Source organism: Bipolaris sorokiniana (genome assembly GCF_000338995.1).
Source record: "Bipolaris sorokiniana ND90Pr unplaced genomic scaffold COCSAscaffold_16, whole genome shotgun sequence".
NCBI lineage: Eukaryota > Fungi > Ascomycota > Dothideomycetes > Pleosporales > Pleosporaceae > Bipolaris > Bipolaris sorokiniana.
Window position 1 is genome coordinate 695,499 of NW_006911910.1, and position 22,046 is coordinate 717,544.

The 22,046-nt window shown below is 49.3% G+C and overlaps 9 protein-coding genes and 1 non-coding gene across 10 annotated transcripts; 4 read left to right on the top strand and 6 right to left on the bottom strand.

The window, feature by feature from the left end:
- Positions 1–568: 568 nt before the first annotated feature.
- On the top strand, positions 569–2,263 carry COCSADRAFT_347334 (uncharacterized protein; the record flags this gene model as incomplete). The annotated part of the gene is made up of 2 exons (XM_007706517.1): positions 569–1,006; positions 1,055–2,263. 2 exons carry the CDS (start codon positions 569–571, stop codon positions 2,237–2,239), a joined length of 1,623 nt encoding a protein of 540 aa, XP_007704707.1. The 3' UTR covers positions 2,240–2,263.
- Positions 2,264–2,286: 23 nt separating this feature from the next.
- COCSADRAFT_100535 (uncharacterized protein) lies at positions 2,287–3,982 on the bottom strand (the record flags this gene model as incomplete). The annotated part of the gene is made up of 3 exons (XM_007706518.1): positions 2,287–3,310; positions 3,378–3,591; positions 3,640–3,982. The coding sequence occupies 3 exons, from the start codon at positions 3,980–3,982 to the stop codon at positions 2,287–2,289; spliced, it is 1,581 nt and encodes a 526-aa protein (XP_007704708.1).
- A 1,530-nt stretch (positions 3,983–5,512) lies between these two features.
- COCSADRAFT_127187 (uncharacterized protein) lies at positions 5,513–8,407 on the top strand. The gene is made up of 2 exons (XM_007706519.1): positions 5,513–6,123; positions 6,223–8,407. The coding sequence occupies exons 1-2, from the start codon at positions 5,742–5,744 to the stop codon at positions 8,055–8,057; spliced, it is 2,217 nt and encodes a 738-aa protein (XP_007704709.1). The 5' UTR covers positions 5,513–5,741; the 3' UTR covers positions 8,058–8,407.
- A 110-nt stretch (positions 8,408–8,517) lies between these two features.
- Positions 8,518–9,485, bottom strand: COCSADRAFT_40882 (uncharacterized protein). The gene is made up of 2 exons (XM_007706320.1): positions 9,422–9,485; positions 8,518–9,363 (listed from the first exon to the last, which is right to left on the bottom strand). Exons 1-2 carry the CDS (start codon positions 9,422–9,424, stop codon positions 8,854–8,856), a joined length of 513 nt encoding a protein of 170 aa, XP_007704510.1. The 5' UTR covers positions 9,425–9,485; the 3' UTR covers positions 8,518–8,853.
- Positions 9,486–10,699: 1,214 nt separating this feature from the next.
- On the top strand, positions 10,700–12,082 carry COCSADRAFT_193843 (uncharacterized protein; the record flags this gene model as incomplete). The annotated part of the gene is made up of 4 exons (XM_007706520.1): positions 10,700–10,861; positions 10,911–11,336; positions 11,389–11,531; positions 11,590–12,082. Exons 1-4 carry the CDS (start codon positions 10,763–10,765, stop codon positions 12,080–12,082), a joined length of 1,161 nt encoding a protein of 386 aa, XP_007704710.1. The 5' UTR covers positions 10,700–10,762.
- Positions 12,083–12,290: 208 nt separating this feature from the next.
- On the top strand, positions 12,291–14,146 carry COCSADRAFT_347349 (uncharacterized protein). The gene has a single exon (XM_007706521.1). The coding sequence runs from the start codon at positions 12,588–12,590 to the stop codon at positions 13,665–13,667; it is 1,080 nt and encodes a 359-aa protein (XP_007704711.1). The 5' UTR covers positions 12,291–12,587; the 3' UTR covers positions 13,668–14,146.
- COCSADRAFT_t83 lies at positions 14,036–14,121 on the bottom strand. Its single transcript has one exon. It is a non-coding gene; the product is annotated as a tRNA-Tyr (tRNA).
- A 2,263-nt stretch (positions 14,147–16,409) lies between the features above and the next one.
- On the bottom strand, positions 16,410–16,976 carry COCSADRAFT_40883 (uncharacterized protein; the record flags this gene model as incomplete). The annotated part of the gene is made up of 1 exon (XM_007706321.1): positions 16,410–16,976. A coding segment is annotated over exon 1 (523 nt), but the record flags the coding sequence as incomplete, so codon positions are not given.
- Positions 16,977–19,063: 2,087 nt separating this feature from the next.
- COCSADRAFT_100758 (uncharacterized protein) lies at positions 19,064–20,389 on the bottom strand (the record flags this gene model as incomplete). The annotated part of the gene is made up of 2 exons (XM_007706522.1): positions 19,064–20,030; positions 20,088–20,389. 2 exons carry the CDS (start codon positions 20,387–20,389, stop codon positions 19,064–19,066), a joined length of 1,269 nt encoding a protein of 422 aa, XP_007704712.1.
- Positions 20,390–20,529: 140 nt separating this feature from the next.
- On the bottom strand, positions 20,530–21,420 carry COCSADRAFT_253216 (uncharacterized protein). The gene has a single exon (XM_007706523.1). The coding sequence runs from the start codon at positions 21,231–21,233 to the stop codon at positions 20,592–20,594; it is 642 nt and encodes a 213-aa protein (XP_007704713.1). The 5' UTR covers positions 21,234–21,420; the 3' UTR covers positions 20,530–20,591.
- Positions 21,421–22,046: the final 626 nt, after the last annotated feature.

Below are 22,046 nucleotides of genomic sequence, written 5' to 3' on the forward strand. Positions count from 1 at the left end.
ATGAGAATGTACGAGCCGACCAATCATAACCGAGCTCCGATCACAACACAGACGTTAGGCGGCCGCAGGTACACAGCCAGGTCGAGAGATCTTCATGGGGCTGAATTTTAAACCAAAGACAATCCCAATAGGAATTATATGGAGGCAGAAAATTTGTGAGTGTTTTGCTGGATAGGGAGTCTGTTATTTGATGAAAGATTCAAACTTGATCACCTATCAGTGATACCTAGGTTCGCCAATCGAATAATAAAGTGGCAAGTCCACCAACAGAGTCCTCTGGTAAGGCTTGATTCTATCCCCGCACGGTGCAAGAATCCTCTGGGGCTAAGGCACCGTGCAGATCTATCCCAAAGCCAAGTAAGCACGGCCTAATAGGACATGAAGTGTACTTCTTCAGAGGCAGCCATTCAATGCTAAGCCCTCAAGTCATTTGTTATGAGTAGTATAAGACTCGGAACAGTATCGTCCCTGAATTTCTGTTGCCATATTTCCCAGCACCAAGTCTGGACAGTTGCCTGTTCCCAATTCAATTCCGCCTTGTGTATTCTACTTGGCAGTGTGCTACAATATGCTCTCTCATCTCGTCACTGCCGCCCCGCTCCTCATAGCAACAACACTCGCCTTGTGCCCTCCACCTGGCCCCATTCTCCCACCTCCATCACTCGCTCATGGTGCTTCAAACTTTACTATTCCAAGGGCCGTGTTCCAGAACTTCACTTTTCTGCAAAACACCTCTTTCGCAGTACAAGTCTCGATTGGAAATACCACAATCTTCCAACATCAACACTCAGCACCTGGTCGCCAAGTAAACCAGCCGTTATTCGAAACCCAAATCCGCATCGCCAGCGCCACCAAGTTCATCACTGCTCTCGCGCTGGAGCTCAGCAAGGATGTCCTCAGCCTTGAAGATCCCATCACCAAGTTCGTTCCTGGATTGCACGAGGACCTATACGGCGATGTGACACTAAAAGCCCTGGCAGATCACACCTCTGGCCTTGGTAGATTTGTACGTCCAAATCCTCCTCTATGCGGCATTCCACTAAACATTATCTAGGGATACGTAGGCGACTTAGCATACGGACGCACTGCCCCCCTACTCGGCCTCCCCAACATCACCAACACTCTCCCAGGCTGCGACCCCGTACCCGGCGGCCGCGTCTGCACACGCGAACAAGTCCTCGATATGTTCAATAACCCGACCTACGCACCGCACTCCCCCAATTCACGCGCCATGTACAGCAACATTGCCTACATACTCCTCGGCCACGCCCTCGCAACAGCACACAACACAAGCTACGAGTCCGTCATCCAAACGCTCATCCTCGACCCAGCGGGGATGACAAAATCAACATTCACAGTACCTACAGATGACGGCGCAGCTATACTCCCTCGCCGCCCTGAAGACGCATCTTGGTTCGTCGCCAACTTTGCGAACCTAAATCCCACAGGCGGATTATGGTCCACCCCCAACGACATGCTCAAGCTCCTCCACGCCCTGCAAAACGGCATCTTGCTAAGTCCCAGCGAGCTCCGCGCCTGGATGCAACCAACAACCTTTCTGCGCTCAACTCAGCAATACGTCGGCGTGGCATGGGAAATCTTCCGCATCACTGATCTACCGCTTGAGTTTCCACGCGCAATAGATGTGTACACGAAAGCTGGGGGCGTGCCAGGATATGGATCGTATGTAGCGCTGATACCCGAGTTCAACATTGCGATCACGGTGAATGCTGCGGGAGGTGAGACGTCATATTCGTCGATTGAGCTGCTGGGCACGCTGGTGTCGGCGGTGGTGCCATATGCAGATGCACTGGCGCGAGAGCAAGCTTCAAAGAAGTATGCGGGAACGTACAAGTCTGCTACGTCGAATGATACTGTTGTCCTGTCTGCATCGTCTGGGCCAGGCCTTTCAATTGATGCGCTGACGGTTAATAGTGTGCCTGTTCTTCGGGCATTGGCTACGAGGCAGGGGATTCGAGTTGAGAATTTTAGTCCGAGGTTGTATCCTACTGATCCTGATTCTCTGGGTACAGAAGCGGAAAGTTGGAGAATGTTGCTGGATCAGAAGACGCCGGCGAAGAAGCTTTGGGGTGGGCTTGAGTGTATGAGTTGGAATTTGGGGGATCCGGCGAGGTATGTTGGGGAACCGCTTGATACTTTTGTGTTTCATGTGGAAAGTGAGAAGATTGTTAGTGTTGAGTTGCGTGGCTGGAGGGTGAAGCTGAGCAAGGTTGATTAAGCTGTTATTGACTGAAGAGGATATAGAAATAGCAATGGAAGAATTGTTTAGTAGTCTGGGAAGTCTGTCTCGATGTCTTTTCTCCACGATTGAAGGCCTCCCTTGATGTCGCCAATGTATCGCTTCCCTCCCAAATCAAGACCGAGTTCTTTCATCTTCTTGACAGTTACTTGTGAGTCATTTCCCAGTCTGCATATCACAAAGATAGGGCGCTCAGACTGCTTCAACTGTGTGACCCAATCGTTCTCTTCAAAATCTCCCCCGTTATGCCCTTTGTTGGCGCTTGGGCCTGGCGTACTGGACACAGTCGAAAATGGCACATTCATACTGCCATCGATATGGCACAACTCAAACTGCACCTTCTCTCTTACATCAACGAGAATGTGACTATTTCTGTTTGACACTGTTCCTGTATGTGGATTGACCCCGGAGCGTAATCTGGCGTAATTTTGGGCGGATATGCGCTCCTCTGGGGAAAGTAGATTGTCGGGTGCAAGTACGCTGCCACAAAACTGAACATAATCCAAGTTTCCATACTCTAGCGCTTGTTTGGTGACTGTCGCATTTGCTGAACAGGAAGCACATTTTGCCTTTCGACTCCTCAGCCGTATAGAGCGAAACATGGGATTCGAGTAGGCAGAGAAAATGAGGAGACTTGGTGGGTCGGCCGGTGTTGCAGCAGGTGTTTTCTGGGTCAAAACCTTGATGGCTTCCAAGGCTTGCAGAACACCCATGACGCCAACAACTGGTCCTAGGATCCCACCGTCGCCGCAGGATACAACAGATTCTGGCGGTGGTGGCTTCGGAAAAACACAACGGTAGCAAGGGCCTCCATTGAGATCACCCGGTGGTAATGGTGGGTTATTGAGGACCATCAGCTGGCCATCAATACGAAGGGCTGACGCTGAGACAAGCGGTTTGCCCAAGAGGACGCAAGCATCTGATATCAAGTAGCGCGACGCTGGAGTATCGGTACAATCCAGTACCAGATCATAGCCGCTGAATGTTGATATGGCAGTCTCAGGACTTAGTCGAGAAATATGTGGCACCAAGTTGACGTTGGGGTTGAGCCTAATTGGCGGTCAGTTATGCATCTCGTGAAGCTTACAAGTGTCTTTGAGTCTGTAGGTGGACGCACGATTTCAATCCGACCATTGCGCTTTCAACCTTGGTCATCCCAACCCTTGCTGTGGAGTGCAGGATTTGGCGGTGTAGATTGGATTCTTCAACCACGTCGCCGTCGACCAAACCTACAGTGCCGACGCCCGCTCCGACCAAGTATGCGGCAGCTGGACATCCGAGACCGCCAACACCTACAATAAGTACACGCGCACTTTTGAGGCGAAGTTGTCCTGCAGCATGTGAGACTCGTTGCATCAGTCATTGATATTTGCACTTACCCTGAAGCCCAATCTCGGGCATGATCAGCTGTCTTCCATACCTCTTGTATTCGTCCTTCTCTAGCTCCCACTTTTGGGTCTCTTCTGACTCAGCATGCTTCACTTTCTTTTCTCCTTGATCCAGGATAGCAAAAACTTCGGAACGAAAGTCGTCCGGTACACCAAAGTTCATATCATGATCTAATGGGTTGGTTGGATCCGTGGCCAATGGCCGTTTCTGAGGAACAACTTTGGACGGCTGGTTTTGGTTTTGCTCAGCTTCGGCGAGCTGTTGGCGTAATTCCTGTAGCGTGGCTTCGCATGCTGCAATTTGCTTGCGCAGAGAGCTAACAACTGCTGTCATGTTGGCGCGTAGTCGAGAGACATCCAACGCCCGTGATTCTAGGATGCGTGCAGCGGCGGTCTGGTGTGGGGTCAGGGAGACGCTAAATTAAATTAGAATACAAGACACGTGCACCAAATTCCCTCACAGACACAAGCGCATGTAAGCGTATGGCGGAGGATGAGCAAGCACGGCATCGCTAAATTCATCAAGGACTGGATGCAGATGTATAATGTTGTGAGATTGGAGTGATCTGTTGTGGAGCCCAGTGTGCGCACTCAGAAATTGAAGCACCAACAACAATGACGCTTACTTCATGAGCTGACCTGGAGAGTATAGGTTAACACAGGTAGATGTAGCGAGATTATATGTTTCCCAGACATTTGGATCGGAATCGCTTGCCCCCGTGATTCTATCCATTGCATGGCCGCACGCGTAACCTCTGTGATAGGATCAGCCTGTGTGACAAGTCATCAAACCATACCATTTGTGGCGAACCTCATTGATTGAGGCTCCGAAGCCGTACCGTCATCACAAAAGTGCGATGGATGGTGTAAAGTGAGAATGGAAGATCTTTTAATGGAAGCACTATTTGTACTATACACCAAGACCATCTCATGCTTGTACAAGGATATAGTCTGCTGGGCGTGAGGCACGACCGCTCCTACCACGCCCAGAATGGGCACTGTAGGGAAAACATTATGATCATAATAGCAGCCAGATGCGGAATATTGCATCCTATTTTCAAATGTCCCCCGCTAACGTAAGCAGAGGGCTTTCCTCTTGTAAGCATTTGGTAGACTTGAGTAGCCCCTTGAGGTCATTTCAGCTGATTGAGGAGTCTGACAGCTCATGGCAGACCAATCCAAATCTGAGCACATTGTAACCCGATTAGCCCCAGATCTTTCCATATTATGCATGGAAAAACCCTGTCATGCATGCGCTTGGATGCCTGGCGGGGTGGCTGAACGGGAGGGTGGGCGCAGGTCCACAGCTGCTACGATCACGCGACTCGTATGTGTGAGCAAATTGAATAACCCAACAGTATGTGGACAGCAATTTGGCTTTCCGCGGACCTCCGGATTTTTAGGGAAAGTATGTAAGTTCGGGTGGCTGATACTAGGAAAATATTCGGGCACTAGCCCAGTAATTCAACATGAGAAACAAGAATGCAGTGTTTCGCAGATATAGCCAGCCACTTGATATCGAGGACTCCAAGCAAGCCAATGAGTGGAAAGCATGGCTACAGCCCATCAACTGGCGACCCAGAGGGTCGGGCGCGGCAACAGCTTCGAGCTATGTAGATCTAGCAACCCATTTTCCATGTCAGCGTGTGTTGATTCGATCGACATCAGCATAGATGATGTATCCGTCCCCTGTTGCAACTCCCAATAGTCAAACTGGAGGCTGTTGGTGTCGCCGAAAGCTTGTGACCCTGCGAATACCATTCGCAGGTTCTGTGCTATGCCATGAATGCCTAGGTGGCGCCTCCACCACTCAAAGTTAGATAAAGGGCTCGCTGTCCACCACAGAGGCGTTGGGTAGCCTGCACGCGGTACACGCAGGGTAGCAGCAGACTTTTAGTATCTTCCTAGTGCTATTCGATAAAAGAAAGCTCAGCTGGCGCACGACAGTGATAGCCGCCACAGACCTGTCGCAGTCACAGAACCGTACGGCTACTAGTCTTGCCGCCCTGCCCCGCGGGTCGATCTACCCCTCTCTGGCGACCCACGCACCTCCCGTATTCTCGATCACCGTCTCCTTTCTCAACTACAACGCCATGGTTTCCGTTTGCGTGACATGCAAAGGCCTGCAGAAACACCCCCACGGGCTGAACGGCGCCCAGGATAGCAGCAAAGAATCCTTGGTTTGGGTCAACACCAGGCTACCAACGCTAAGGTCAAGTTCAAGTGCCTGTCGCGCATGCGCACTTCTACTAAATGGCATTTTGCCATATTGCGACCGATTCGCTGGCGTGATCGAGGACAGGATCCGAGTGACTGCCGAGTCATTCAACCCCAAACCAGACAGGAACCTTCAGGATCATCTCTCAGTTGAGCTTCGATGGAAGGACAACGAAGACCACGACGAATGTCAAAACGAAAACCATGAAAACGCCTCTGGCTACGCAGATCTCAAATTAGAGTTTTTCACAGATGGAGGTATGCACCGCTCTGTTTGATATATGGCTTTTATTTTCAAAGATCGCCTGCTGCTAGCTCGCGAATTTTGCAGAAATGTGTGTACTGACGTCAGTGCAGATGGTCAATCTCCTTTCTCTGCCATTGGAAGAGGTCGGCAACTAGTAGAGACTCCGTTGCAGAATACTGGTTTGATGATAGCACGAAGTTTGATAAAGAATTGTCTAGACAACCACGCTACATGCAGTCGCAGAAGTAAACCTACTACGCTACCAAAACGCATATTGGACTTGTCGGCAGGCGACGACCCCAAAACTCTGCGACTGCATGAAAGTGAGTATACTCAAGAAGAGAGAAGATACGAACATGGCGAATACATTGCCTTGAGTCATGTTTGGGGAACGACCAAAGGCATACCCAAGACAACTTTGGAAACATTAGAGTCTCACAAAAAGTGTATCCCGTGGTCAGTTCTACCCAGAACCTACCAGGAGGCAATTTTTCTTACTCGAGCACTTGGTTTCCGGTGGTTGTTCATCGACAGTCTTTGTCTCATACAAGATGACGTTCATGAAAAGCTTGAGGATTCGCTCCGGATGGATGAGATCTTTGGAGACGCTTTCTTAACCATTGCGGCAACGTCCGCATCCGACAGTAGTAGCCACCCACTATTTCCCCCCAAGACACAACCGCTCAAGATCCAAGCAGCCGATGCCAAAGGCTCAATGCATAAAATTAACGTAAGAGAGCAGCCGAGCCACTACAGCTTCAAAGCACCTTCCAATGGCAATGCACACATGAATGAGTGGGAACTACCCTTCAACATTACCGAAGAGGCAAATGTGGACACACCCCTTCTAGTCCGTGCCTGGCCTTACACCGAACGCATGCTATCCACCCGTGTGCTACATTTTACAAAAAGCGAAATGATACTCGAATGCCGTCAAGGCTACCAATGCGAATGCGGGCGTATCGAAGACAGCTCATTTGACTCGCGACCTACTGATCAGGTCAAGCAGGAGTTTGGCAAGGTCCTTGCGGAAATTCTACATCAACCGCAACAGAACAATGGTAACAGCAACCTGGGCCACAACCGGATGGACAGTGTCACTAACCAATTAGCCTCTACCAATCTTACGAATGGCGCGCACCAAGAACTGTTGCGGAAACGCGAAGAAACGCTACAACTCTGGTCTTGCATGATTACAGAATACACGGCAAGACACCTGACATATGACAGCGACCGCCTCATCGCCGCAGCAAGTATGGCAAAAGCATTGTCGCCCACATTGCAATCAGGATACATTGCTGGACAATGGACTTTCAGCACACTAGGACTACTCTGGTATCCCAACGACAGCACCTGCTGCCGCCGCCCGCAACTCGGACAAGGCCAGAACGTCCCAAGCTGGTCCTGGGCTTCTGTCGAAGGCGCCCCAATCTTTTTCGACAACACAAGCGCAATGGATCTTGCATGCAGAGCATCATTTGGTCCAAAGGGCAAACGTGCAAGCGCCTGGTCCCCCATCATGGGCGAGCCGCTCGAACTATCTGGCGCAATGGCCACAGAAGTGGTGTTTCACACCTCCTCGAAACCCTCCTCACAACAACCGTACTCATACATGCTAGCCCGCAACGGAATGACAGTCGAGTTCACACCCGATGTTGTTCCGCCGCGCGACGAAGACGCACTGCATGATGGCGAGACGCTCGTCTGTGTCCTCGTGAGCATGACGTTCCGCTCGTCAATTGTCGGTGTTGTACTCAAGTCTTCGCCACAAGGAAACAACACGTATCGCCGTGTTGGCCGCTTTGAATGCTACGAGTGTACGCCTGAGGGTATAGACGAGGAGATGAGTGAGGATGCCGAAGCGCTGTTTGAGCATTGGTTCCCTGAGATTCAGGATATGACGCAATTGGATAATTATCCGCAGCGGAATTTTACGGTTGTGTGAGGGATTCTAGATTCGTGTGCTTGACTAATTTTGGGGGGGAGGAAGTGTAGTATGACTTTGTTTTTCGTTACGTGGTTTTTTGGTCTACTGCTTGGAGTGTGTGAGAATGAGATGTGGAGGAATGACTCTTCTATTCAGCCTCTTGTATATGTACGATACCCAGACCTTACCTTTTTGGTCGGTTTCCAAATATGGTGGAATCTTTTCTTTATGATGCTCTCTTTTGATGAATTGGGAAACATGGAGTTGCAACTAGACTCGATTATCGATTTGCTATCGTATGTCAAACTTTTCTGATCGTACTGGGCTTCCAAGTCTTCTAGAAATTTTACCTTGCGGTGAGCTAGATGCACTAACTAAGAAAAAAGAGTACGATGGTTTGTAAGGAGTGTTTCTCGTTGAACTATGATTGAAATTTTATCATATAGCTCTACGCGGCTTGGAAATGTTCCAGTGGCGTGTACAATTGCTCGATATATGAGCAAGCGACTATGTTGTGTTTCGGGACTCCAAGTGTTTTGTCTATGGTGATGGTGTGCGGCATAAGTTTTTGGCCTTGTAGCCTAGGTTTCGTGTCGTATGCATGACAGGAGCGCCGCGTAATCCTTCCTATAGATACCGCAAATGATAGTGATGAGCATCGCGCCAAATTACTGCATCTGGCCTCAGCAAGATGACCAATCATTTGCCGATGACTGCTGCGAAGGCACGCATATGTGTGCGGGACAGGCAAGTTTATCGCTCCCGTCTAGTGAGCCCAATATGAGGGCGGATATTCATCTCAAGCAGGTTGGCTTCATTGCTGGGCAAACTCGGGCCTGACCTCCATGTTGGTCTGTACATGGCTCTTCAGCGCCGCCCATCGGTCCTTGACAGCATCGGCCCCATTTGTGCTCGCTGTGGTCAACTGAGCCAAGTTTGCATTGAAGCGCGCCTTCTCGAGCTTCTCGAGCTTCTCCTTCCTCTTCTTGGCGCCCTTTGTGCGCTTCATGCTCTCCATTTTTTGTTTTGGCTGTAATATACGCGCCTGGCCAAGCTCGATGTCGCCGTCTGTGTCTCCACCGGGAAGCGCATCCGCGAGGGACTCGAGGTTGGCAATGAGCTTGTTATTTGGGCGCCTGCGCTTCTGTGTCTTGGCAGAGGATTTCTCAATCTTGGAAACAAAGGATGAATGCTTAATTCTCTGCTTGTCGCGCTTGGTCGAAGGAAAAGATGACATGTCGTCGGGCTTGTGCAAGACCGCAGTGGTAGGGCGGGCGGCACGAACCGACTTTGCGCGCGCTGTTGTGCGTTTTTTGATGGGAGCCTGTGGCGCATGGTCAGTGATGCTTTTTTGTGTGTATAGCAGGTCGTAGGAAACATACCATAGTGATGCGATGCCGTTGCGAGTGTTTGACAAAGTTGGGGACGCAGTCGCAGAGCCTCGCCTGGCTGTCAGAAAATCCTTGTCGATAAGGAAAGAAGAGGATTCCATGTTCGGAAGCCCCCACACCCGACCACCTGCGACGTCGCGCGCCTTGTCCTCTTTGGCGTACGTACAACCTCACCTGCGTCATACAGTTCCTTGTCGCACCTCATACCCGCGCGCTCATCGGGCTTCGACTATGGCTACACCTGCTCTTGTGCATCTCAACATCAATGCGACCCCAGCCCGCGCGGGGGTCGGCTCAATCCACCGTGGAACATGATGATACTCTTCGATTCCGATGCTCCCCTTACTGACTCATATCCGATGGAGCCTCCCTCGTCACTCTGAAATCTGCCCATGCCTGACGGCCTTTGTTGTGTACACATGGCTTCTTGGTGGCTGGTTGTGTTGGCGTGAAGTCCGAAGCATGTACCTACCACGAGCATAAGCGAACACTATCGAAAAGTCCGCGTGGCCTGAGGAAGCTGCCCTCCACTTTTATCACATCTTGCCAGGCTCCATGCCCACGCAGCATGACCGTTGGTGCCCTTGGCTGGCCCAACTCTACCACCGGACTTCGCTAATCATAGCTCATCCTGGCTAACATACCATTGACTTCAACCCAGACCAACACATACAACCATTTTCATCCCCGTTACGCTACGTGACACTATACCATTCTAATATCCGTTTCTTTACTCAGGAACACATGGATCCCATTCAATCTCTTCTGCCTTAGCCGTGTCAGTGTACGTGGGGTATAATTGCTTCTCGGTACTTGAAACCTACACTGAGACGATCGCAGTGGCCTGAAAACCCTGGCATACACTGAACATCAGCAACATGGCCTCTAAAATACCCTTGTGCTACTGTGGCGTCATTTGAGGTACCAGCATCGCGGGATCTGGACTCAGCTCCACGGCGAATCTCCACCCTGGATGCCGGCATAGGCGCTACTGATATGCATCAAACTTATCCCTTCCTAACACTTCTTGCATCCCTATTCGCTCTTTTCAGCCTTCTCTTTTGTTACCACTCCCATTTACGGCCTGCTTGGCGAAACCTTATGGATCGCACACCCTTCCTCCCGCGACAAAAGGCAATCATTCGCGAAGACGGGGAGACGCGTACATCCTGGTGATCCGGACTCTAGAAAAGTATTACAAACATCGTATCCCAATGTCCGAAACTTGGACACATCGGACTTCCTCTATGTCCACATGGCCACTAAAATGCTACTTTGATAAAGATTAATTGTGCTCAATCTAATGCAATTTCCGGACGCCCATCACTCACAATGTGCGACGAGCAACCCCAACAAGAGAATGCGCTCATTTCTGCTCAGAATCATGGAACGATTCTGTTAATGGTAGTCTGGTCTCTTGCTTGCCTACTGGTAGGATACTTCGCACCAAATCATTTCCACTACTCACATATTGGTGCAGACTCTCGCTGTGGTCGCAAGAATAATCGTTCGATACAGGTCAGGAAGCCATTATCGTGTACCATGGACCAACGACATTGTGATATTCGTTACATTCTTATGTGCTCTGGGCAGCATCATCGTTACCTCCATGGCTGTCATGTCAGGCTTTGGCAAGAAAGGTTGTCTTTTGAGCGATGGTGAGGTGGAGCAGATTCAGCTCAGGCTATATGTCTCCACGCTATTGTTCATCTTGGTCGCTAGTATATCGAAGATTTCGGCATTGGTGTTTCTCTATCGCCTGGCTGGAAATGCTCTTCGAAAAGCCAGTGTAATAATTACCAGCATATTGGCTGTGACGTGGACCATTGTTGTTTTATCTGGTATGGTCTTCCAATGCGAATTGCCAACGCCCTGGAGGATATGGACCGGCAAATGCATTCCACTGGTACGTTAAAAGTATTCAATGGGAATCATGCAAACATCTAACAGACAAACAGGTACCATTCTGGATGACTATGAACGCAGTTGATACTGCCCTGGAGGCAGCTATCTTCGCACACTTCGCGTGCAGCATATGGTGGCTACGCAAGTCATTTCGTCAAAAGACACTTGTACTATTACTTCTTTCATTGAGATTAATGTAAGTGGATCTTAACTGCAAACACCTACTATTTGTCAGATCTAACTTTAGCATATAGTTTAATTGCAGAATCTGTCACTCGCCTCGTCTACCTCACACCAGCCTACGATCGTGATGCGGGTCCAACCTACTGGTCTTTACCCTATCACATCGCTACACAATGCCACATCGCGCTTGTTATTTTCATAGTCTGCACTCTCTACTTGAAGCCATTCACCAACCTCCAACAATCACGCTCAGATGCTCTCACGCCCAGGTCGGGACTCTCAAGGCATTGGTCAAGTACCACTATCGGCGGCACTCCCTACGAATCCGAAGACCCATTTACAGGAAACATGAATGTTTCTAAAGAACCCCTACCATCTATTCAGGCTAGCATGTACATGCCAAAAACATCAATTGCAACGGCAACTTTGCCAAAGCCTGATATTCTTTTACCGGATAAGCCGATGCCGAAACGGTTTGTCAAACCGCCGCCTAGACCGCCGCCACCAAGAGAGTCGCTACGTCCTGACATGAGCTTGTTCGTCAGAACAAACGGAATTCGTTAGTCTGATGGCTGTATGGCTTGGAAATATGAGGAAAAGCGGGCTTGGTATTTCGAAGCCAAGAAATCTGGTGTATAATGGAGGAAAATGTGCACGTCTTCTTAGCACAGGCACAAAACTTGCCAAAATTTCTTTTCTTGGGATAAGGAAGCTGATCTTGATATGTTGGTCAGGAACAGGTTAAGAGCACTTACTCTAACGAATTGGTTAGCAGGAAACCCGTTTAAAACATGAAATGAAAGAATACCTGCATGTTTTCAGTTTCCCGAACAATATTTTCTTGAGAAAATCGGCTACTATATTAGAACTTCAGTACCTATATGGATACAGCGCATGTATGTGCGCCAAGTGCCTGCTCTTATGTTAGGTACTCACAACTCGTCCAACACGGTACTTGGCACTCTAAAATCAACGTAAAAAGGCGACTATCAATCTTAATCTCCCTCGAACCTCTCCAATATCAAGTCATACTAATTCCTGTAAATCAAACACAGCCCAATCTTCCATCATGTCCTCCGCCGCACCCTTCAACCCAACCAACATCGATCTCACAACCACCCCCTGCTTCTCCGCTCTCAACTCAACCCAAACCAACAGCCTTCTCAGCCTCCGCATCTCCTCCATCTTCGTAATCGGCTTCACCTCAACATTATCAACCTGCTTCCCCCTTCTCCCACGGCGAAACCCCCGCTGGAAAATCTCCGGTGGGATATATACCTTCGCACGCTTCTTCGGCACAGGCGTTATCATCGCTACGGCATTTATCCATTTGCTTGACCCAGCGTACGAAGCTATTGGGCCGCGGAGTTGTGTTGCTGCGGATGGAGTGTGGAGTAAGTTTCCCTGGTGTGCAGGCATCGTCTTAACGTCGATCTTGCTTGTTTTCTGTGTGGATCTCGCGGCGGAAGTGTATGTTCAACGGCAATTCGGGCAAGCTAGGGAAGGAGATGGGGTTGTGCGGTGCGGAGAGCGGGATGCGTTACTTGCTGCACAGCAACGACACGATGCTGCGGCAGGAAAAGACAATGCGAGTTTCTCATCAGATTTCTCATCAGATACAGAACGGAGGGAAGTATCCATGCGGTCTCATATATCCTTTGCACAGCAAATTAGCACGTTTCTTGTGCTGGAACTCGGGATAATATTTCACTCCGTCATCATCGGGTTGAACCTCGGTGTCGTGGCTTCATCGACTTTTACTACGCTTTACCCCGTCCTAGTCTTTCACCAGTCCTTTGAAGGTCTCGGTCTCGGCGCTCGCCTATCGAATATCACCTTTCCTCTCAACAGATCACGGATGCCTTGGGCACTGTGTGCGCTTTATGGACTTACGACGCCACTGGCGATTGCGGTGGGGTTGGGTTTTAGAGCTACGTATGTGCCTGAGAGTAGAGGGGGGATGATAGTCCAGGGTGTTATGAATGCCGTGAGCGCGGGTTTCTTGATTTACAGTGCTTTGGTTGAGTTGCTAGCTAAGGACTTTTTGTTTGATATGGAAAGGACGAGGGATTTGGGTAAATTGGGTTTGATGATTGTATATGTCTTTGTTGGCGCCGCTGCTATGGCAATGCTTGGGTATTGGGCGTAGGGGCAAGAAAGGTCGGCTTGTATATCGTGCACAGGTTGCTTGTCATTTTTGGGATTTCTTTGGCAATCTTGATACTGAAATAGGACGACTTTCGTGCCAATGGTAGGAAAGTGTTAGGAAACATCCCTCTTCTCTCTTTCCACGCAAGGCCTATGCTTCCATTAGTCAAATAAACGAATAGCTTCTATACACAATGTACAGAATATGCATTATCATACACTCTCAATGTATGAAGATAAAAGAGCCACTGCTGTTCAAGCAAAATTCACAACTGTACCATCAGTCCCCTTGACCCCCCCCACAAGGACAAAAAATAATTTGTTAGGCCACCTCTTACAGCCCGAATGAGCAAAAAAGAAACACGCTGTTCTCCGCTCCCAGAATCGAACTAGGGACCTTTCGATTACAATTGCTATTACAGTCGAACGTGATAAACCAACTACACCAAGCGGAGTTGTCTATTCGATGATGAATAGGCTTGTGTTGGTTGATGAGTAAGCCCAATATTAGATACTTTATATTCTAATATTAAACCTACTACATGGACAAAAGTTGGAAGATTCACTCATGCATAACACGCATAGTGGAGCAGCGGAACTGGAGAATCCTTTCGAAGACCCAAGTCCGTGTGTCTAGGAGAATTTTTGAAGCTTGGCCCGAATAGGAAAGGGACGGTTGTGGTTGATACGAGGTTCAAGTGACACCGCATTATGTAGTTCTGTCAAGGGGGAAAGTTCTCCGGATTCTAGAACGTCGGCTGTTGGCTAGTGGGGAGGGAAGTAATAACCTTCATTCTTTTCGTATTATGATGTGATCTGGTAAGTGCGATTACGGAGTGAGCTAGGACATGGAGGGAAGGTATTCATTGGATCGACGGACTAGAGAAGGTGCTGCAGGACCTTTCCTAATATTGGAATAGTTTTCTGTTGTATTTCTACTATGCTGGAAACTAAAGTGCATGTTTGTGTATCAGATTTTCTTTCAGGTAGCATATAGCATCATATGGATCCGGTCGTTTTCTCCGAGCTGAGATCTGCTAATTGATCTAATGACATAATAATTTTATTGGCCTAGCACGAAGTACTTGCAAAGAATTAGCATGTGGATCTAGCCAACGTGGCGCCATTCATATGCATTGTTCCCTCGTTAATGCATGGAATGCGCTGGTTGTAGTTATGCATAGCCAGTGGGAGACTTTTATAGTGCAACGCTAGTAGCCGCTAAACACGCAGATATACTGAAAATTTCCAAGACCAATGCGAAAATTCCATAGAGTACTTGTCCCTAAGACCTTTCTGGCATGGCCGGCATAAGTGACAGGATGTCAACGCAATGCTGTCAGAGACATTTATGCTGCCTCAGGGTTTATCAGATAATCTAATCCACTCTTGTTAAGAACCTTGTCAAGTATCTTTCCTGCCTAGATATGCGGCACGCGCGGTCATGCGTAAAAAGAAAGACTACACGCGGTTAACGCCGCGACTGAATACGAGCTATAAAACTTCATTCATCGCACAATGCCACCCTTGTTGCTTCCAGCTTCCAAGGGTCCACTGCAATTTATCTTGCGTCAAGATGACCCTGTTGAATTCGCATTGTCTGTTTCTGACACGGGACCTTCGCTGCAGTATGCAAGCTAAGGAAGTTGTTCAGCTCTTGTGTTACTACATGAATTAGTTGCACAATAAGCTTAAGTGGTACTTTGTACACTATTCGCATATCGCTACAATTCTGGAAAGATGTCCGTAATGGAGCCAGGCACGGTGTGGTCTTTTGGCGATCTGAAATAAACCCATATGTAATATCACCATTAGTAAGAGTCATTCTCTTCAGGCACAGGGTAGGTAAGCGATGTTTATTATGAGGAAACCATTTCCAGATATCCCTCTTGGGTAAGTACATTGTTCTCTTCAATGACTTAGCCTATCTCACTTACATAATTTTGCAAATTATGTAAGGATACTACCAAACAGATAAACCTGTAAAACTAAGTTAGCCGACAACACTTGACCTAGAAGTAATCCCATACGTGGTACATGGTACTACGTACTAGTGTTGCTTCCGTAACCGCCTAGGATAGATGTCGGTGCTGATTTGACACGGCACAATGTCAAAGCAGCTCGGCTCATCAACCTAGCTGAACAGTGCGCCACTTGAGCGGTGTAAGAAAGTCTACCAGGATTTACGAAATGGAAAAACATAAAAGTGTCTGTGTCCAAGACTAACCTTAGAGGCGCATTTCTTTGTTGTCCTTAGCCACATTAGAAGCTTATTTTTTTTACCGTTTCGGCTAAATCTATGATCTCACCAAGCGGTTGATGAGTAGACGATCTTACTTAGGAAAAAGAGAGGATAAAGACTTTTACGCAGATGAAATCAGAAGACCAGAGATGCAATAATCTAAGCACCGTGGCCCACCACGACTACCGAGGTTTACCCTCTTCACCGTCTTCTAGTTAGTAGACCCTCGGATCTACTAATCTAACCTTTGACGATCTGCCATTTACCATGAACACTCCATCACCTACCACTAACACGCATATACAAGCGCCTCTATTATCTAGCCCTCATGCAAGTGCAACACATTACCCACCCTCAAGAATTAACCTTCATAGCCACCCCTGTTAGACCCTTACAAGACCAAATCAACTGATCTCCCTAGGCCCAGAACAACCCGCTCCCATGCTAGCCCTCCACTTACGCCATCCCCCCCCCCTCCGTTTCACACAAACAACTCTTCAACCCCGTTAAATTACCCTAAGCACAGATACCCCCTCACTAGGCCGGTCAAAGAAAACCCGCCTAAACCAATCTCAGCCAAGCCTACTATACGTCTCCTCTCCCTCTCTCCCCTAGTCCACATTTGCTTAATTCCGGTACCTTTCCCCACCCACCCTAATCTCGCTAATCGGATTTGCAATCCAAAACAACACGGAGAATGTGCAACTCTCCACTCTGAAACTCTGGGGAACGAAAAAGGGAGAGTGGTGTGCGATGGTAGTAGATCGACTCGCCCAGCAGTTGGTTGTGGCCGGCTTGGCTTGGCTACTGGCGTGGCTGGGGTAGGTTGTTGACGGAGGAGTTCGGGGAAGCACTTAGTAGGGGAAAGGCATGCATGTCGCATACGCAATCGTGTGAAAGGGCCTTTAGTGGAGAGGAGGGGTGTAGGGTATCGGGCGCTTTTGCGCTTACTAGTGCGTACGTACGTGCGTTGCGTATAGTACTCGTATCCTAGAGTAGAGAGAGGGTTAGGAAGTTGAGTCGCGCGATGTATATCCATATTAGGAACACCAAAATATACAGGAAAGCAAGTTTTTGTACAGACTTTCGCAAAGACTCACGGGGCGTGCCTTCATACTTGGAGTTGAAATATGCAATACTTGGCTGAGGGTCAGCGTGTTATTAGCATGCCCCCATCGGCACTTGTTTTTCTCTTTTGTCCGAGTCTCTTTTTTTGTTCTCCTCTCTAACCAATACCCTTGCCAGACATCAGACGAGCGAGCGTCTATTTCACCGGCTTACTGCCATTGGGTACTTATGCAAACCCGCTGCTTGGATCGGGCCGCTGCGAAGAAACGAAAAAAAAATATGGACTTTCGTTTTCCCTCAAAGAGCACGGAGCAAAAGAGCAAAGAGTAAAAGGGAAGAGAGCAAGAAAGAAAGAATCTCGTTAAGCCCGCTCTCAATACCAAACGTTCCATAGTAACTAACCACCCCAACAACCCCTGTACATCACCACCTCAAACCAGGATATGCAACAACCCATGCTCTCTTACCTGCATATTATCTATAAACCGTCCAAGCACCACCTACATATACTACACACACGCCCCTACGTCACTATCCCACCGATCCATGCAATGCGGCGCAAAAAACCTGGCAAACCCCTCGTACTTACTTACTCGCAACGCAAGGTACATACACACGTACGTGCGTTGCGGATTTAAATCCGCTAAGTACGTGAAGAGCAAAAGAAAAGTAAACCATGCAATTAGGGAAAAAGCAAAAAAATGAGGCTAGGCTGGCGCGAAGATAACCATGCACGACATCAAACGCTCCGAAGTGATGCCATGTCCAGAACTCAAGTCTTAGTACGAATGTGGTATTTCCATCCTTTCCCTGTGCTGTAGCCTATATGTAGGTCAGGTAGAAACTTGCGATGCATATTTACGGTAAGCAAAAAGAAGATGAGAGTTTTGGTTAATGATGCCGGGGACAAGGGGACTTGGGTCTTTCTATTTCGAGAGGGGGAGCTAGGAACAGATTTGATAATGAATTGCAAAATGAAATGGCAATGTCGATGACTTATTTTGCACCCCTAAAAGAAGGCTATTCAAACGAACAAGTCGGAAAGCATCGCAGCTCGAAGCAAGTTCGAAAGTGGCGAGATAATCATGCAGCTACATTTGCTGGCAGAATCTGATTGGCGGATCGAGGCTTGCCCTAGCGTTCTGTGGGTTACCTGTATGTCTGAGGAAATCAAGCAATGAGCAGTTTTATTACATGTATGATGTATATGTATGGTGGGGGAGGAGGGGTGCATCGTGATAGATGGCGAGCTGCCAAGACTTTTGGCTCATCGGTGAGAGGGGTCTCGAACCGCAGTATCTAGTAAACCTGCACTGTTAGCGAATGCACCATTTTGGGCTCCAAGCAGCATCGCGATCATCGAGAAAGAGAGTGTGTGTGGGGACGACGGGAGGGGGGCAAGAAATCACAGGCAAGATGTAAAATCGACGATAGGACAGAAGCACATGACGAAAGAAGATTGAAGGGAGAATAATATGCGCTAGCTGATACGACGCTGCCTCATTTCTTCTCTCTTGTTGGGCTTGATGCCCAGACGGGTACTTGAATTTGACAGGTACGTAATACGCACACCAGGTGATGCAAGCAAGCATCGAGTTAGGCCTGTACCTCTATCCTGAGTGTGACCAGGATGGCCTGATACTGTCACTCCCGCTGTCAGTAACGTAGCTGTCAAAATGCTGTCCTCCATCGCTTCTGCGAACACCCATTCGTGACAAGGCGCTAAACTATGCCCTTGGAAACCCTCCTGCATCATTCTTGCTTGATTGAGCTAGGAAAGGCTTGTTGTGAAGGCACCTGGCTAATGTGGTACTCTAGCCCTGCGCAGTAGCCGTCGGTCCAAGTGGGGTTGAGTGCGCCGTGTAACATCCACAACGCGTGTTTGCATGCCGGCGACCGTATGGAAGACTCGTAGAGTAAGAGTGACGTGTGTCGTGCTAGCGTGATTCGCCGTGTATTTTGAGCGGCATATTTTACCGTCACGAACCACCGCAACACTGCATCGTGACAGATCTGTTTTGGGAGCACCTTGTACAATAGCAGAAACCAGACGAGCTTACTCTCGGCTAGGAAAAAAATTGATAGCCCTAAATGAGAAAGGTCCAGAAGCTTGGGTATACGAATTCGTCCTCGAATATGCGCCTGACTTGCTCCAACACGAATGATTCTACCTTGCCCACATTCTTGAGAACTTGTTTGCCACTGCCCTGGCCACCAATCTCGCTTTCGACTTTGATGTTTTCCAGTAGCCCTCCAATCTTGGGGCGCTGCACAGGGCGTGGGTTTTGGCCCCGTGCGTCTGTTTGGAGACCATTGAAACCAGTGTCGCTGCCGACCAAGGCGTCTGCATCGTCAGGCGACAAGAAGCAGAAATGGGCCCGCTTCTTGATGTAGGCGAGAATAGCAACACCATCAAATGTGAGCCCGGTAATGTTTAGTTTGAGGGGGATGCCGACAAAGCTTGGCATGGGGTAGTCAAGAAGGATTTCCGCAGTCAAGGACATTTTGATATCCCCAGAATATTGCACATGCGTCACGACTTGAATATCATCGGGGCTCTTCTCGTGCATGCGGTTTGGAGATGCAGATGGGGTCCGGACATAGCTATCTTGAGAAAGGCCATCATCCGATCCAGCAAAAGTCGGCCTCTTGGGCTCGTCTTGTTGATGTCGTGAAGAAGGCCGGGAGCTAGGATCGGGATGAGACTGTGGCGTGAGTGTTAGAGAATTGACAGATGCAGCATGACGAAGACGCATATTGGCCGGAGTTGCTGGCCGGCCATGGGGATTATCGAGCCAAGTATGTAACTGTGCGCCAGCTACAGCAGCGAGAGGTGTTGCAGCGCCAGATAAGCCTGCGCTCAAAGGAAGATGGAAGTAGTTCATGTTGGAGGTGCCACCGGGGATGCCTGGTGTGAGTGCGCCAGGAAAGAAGGGACTGCCTATCTCGTTGGGAGCCAACGAACCACGCTTGTTAGACGGCTTAGTACGAGGTTGAGACGGGCGTACGTGGGCATGATCGGGGTGGAGTCGTTGCGGATTTGCTGTCTCACGACTGCCTCTTTCTTTGCCATGCCTGTCCCTCGATGAGCGGCGTGATGGGTCTCTCGACTCACGTAGCTTGTCATCAGCGTGTAAGGCTTCGTCGTCAGGCTCGGGCTCGGGCTCGCCGCCTTCCTCGTCTGGGTAATCTTCATCATCCTCGTAGAAGTCCGGCAGTGGATCGCATATGTCCTTGATTTCAATTTCGGGAGCGACACTGCCAAAGTCGAACGAGTGCACGTGAACGGAGCGAATGAAGCGTGGCAGCGTCACTTGCTGGAAGCGGTCATGGATAAAGGCGCGTATTTTCTCTGCACGCGCGGAGCCTTCTGCGCCGCATGTGATGGTGTCCCAGTTGATATCAATGGACATTGCTGGAGATTGGATGTTGGGATGGGTTGATGACAGAAAGCCACGGCTACTGATACCGGATGGGGACGAGCGCACCCCGGGCCGGGCGCACAAACAACGATGCCGAGCAGCGGGCCAGTTAGCAGCCTGCCCACTAGGTCGTCGCTTGCGCAGTTCATCTCTTGACGAAACCTTCGGATGTGATGAGGCCGTCACGTCTGCATCAATACCCTGCCTGCCGTACCGCTTGGTGCGTCGCTTGACTCAATCCTCTGCAGCGAGTCCCGCATGTGTTGAAATCTTTACTAGGATGTGGCCTCAGTGTGTAGTTGAACAAATACGGGATACGGAACCACGAACCAGAAGAAGGTGCCATTGCGCTGTCGCATGTGCCGCTACAGACGCGCCCATGTTGCAGATCGTCCATGTGATGCTGCTGGAGAATTAAGAGCAACAGACGAGGCAATAGAGGCCAGGTCGAGAACAAGGTTGCCACTGAGCATCTGCCACAGGATATTAAATTAACATTGACGACGCGGACCAAGAAGGCAAACAGGCAAGCATGTAATCTTGTCAAGCGCTTCCAGGGTGCGTCACAATCATGCCCTGGATGCGTGTGATGGCAAGGCTTGTCTGTGTTATGGTGTGGCTCCGGTTTTGGGTAAACGAACCACGTCGGCAGAAGTCTGCCTGAATGGCTTCTAGAAGAACCGTTACCCGGTCGGCCACGGACAAGCCAATGCGCGTGTCGACGTACGCCTCCAAGAATGTAAGTACTTACATACATCATACATATGTATATCAAAGTGCACGTATACCCGGTGGACTCGGCTATTTGGCGATCAGAGGAGACACAGTGTAGCATACCCACACAGCCCGCGGCTTTGCATTCTCATCACACCAGACCAGAGGCTATTGGCAATAAGACTCCCCTACTAGTGGTTTGGTCCGACGTGCGCATCATGCCATGTTGCATCCTCTTAGGACAATACTGTACCTGAGCTGACAGCAGTTGGCCATGTGCCGCGGCCCGTCCCTTAGCAGGAGTGCTACTATGTCTCGAGCATCATGCCATATTGGCCTCATCTCCAAGTCGGGTGTTACGGCCGGTGCTAGGTGGCTAGCAGGTGCGGCATGACAGAAAGTTGAGTTTGATCTATTGTATCCTATCACGATCCAAGAATAGACAGTGCCTCGGCCACATTTGCTCGCCTACCGGGGTGCTAGTGCCAGGCCTTTTCACCAGCTACTAAAAACCAATATAGCAAAGGGCGAAGCGCCTGGGTCGTTGTTTCGATTCGCATTAGCGACTTTGAGGCTGGCGTAGGTGGTGCCTCGAAGGGTCGTCTGAGGATGGTAGACTAGCAGATTGGCGAAAAACGGCAGTGCATGTGGCTGCTTGGGCGTGATACTGTCTTGTAGATCAGTCGTGATTCATTGGTTGTGGATATGGTCTCGGGATGCGCGCCAGGCGCGCAATACAAAGCATGAGCTCCACAAGTAGTTATTATGGCTACCCGATTCAAGAAGGAGATCTCTATACCGGGTGCCTATGTGTTAATTGACTTGCTCGTATACTGTATTTGCCCCCCCCCTTCATGTCAGGGAATGTGGGGCACCAGGGACTGCAGACAGCCATGTGGCCATGGTAATGACAAGATAACAAGAAAGAAGCCAC

Excerpts from the sequence above, each read along its gene's own strand:
- COCSADRAFT_347349 (XM_007706521.1), top strand. The coding sequence starts at position 12,588 with ATGTCCTCCGCCGCACCCTTCAACCCAACCAACATCGATCTCACAACC.
- COCSADRAFT_253216 (XM_007706523.1), bottom strand. The coding sequence starts at position 21,233 with ATGCTACACTGTGTCTCCTCTGATCGCCAAATAGCCGAGTCCACCGGG.
- COCSADRAFT_127187 (XM_007706519.1), top strand. The coding sequence starts at position 5,742 with ATGGTTTCCGTTTGCGTGACATGCAAAGGCCTGCAGAAACACCCCCAC. Across the intron at positions 6,124-6,222 it reads AGAGTTTTTCACAGATGGAG|ATGGTCAATCTCCTTTCTCT; the intron begins GTATGCACCGCT and ends ACGTCAGTGCAG.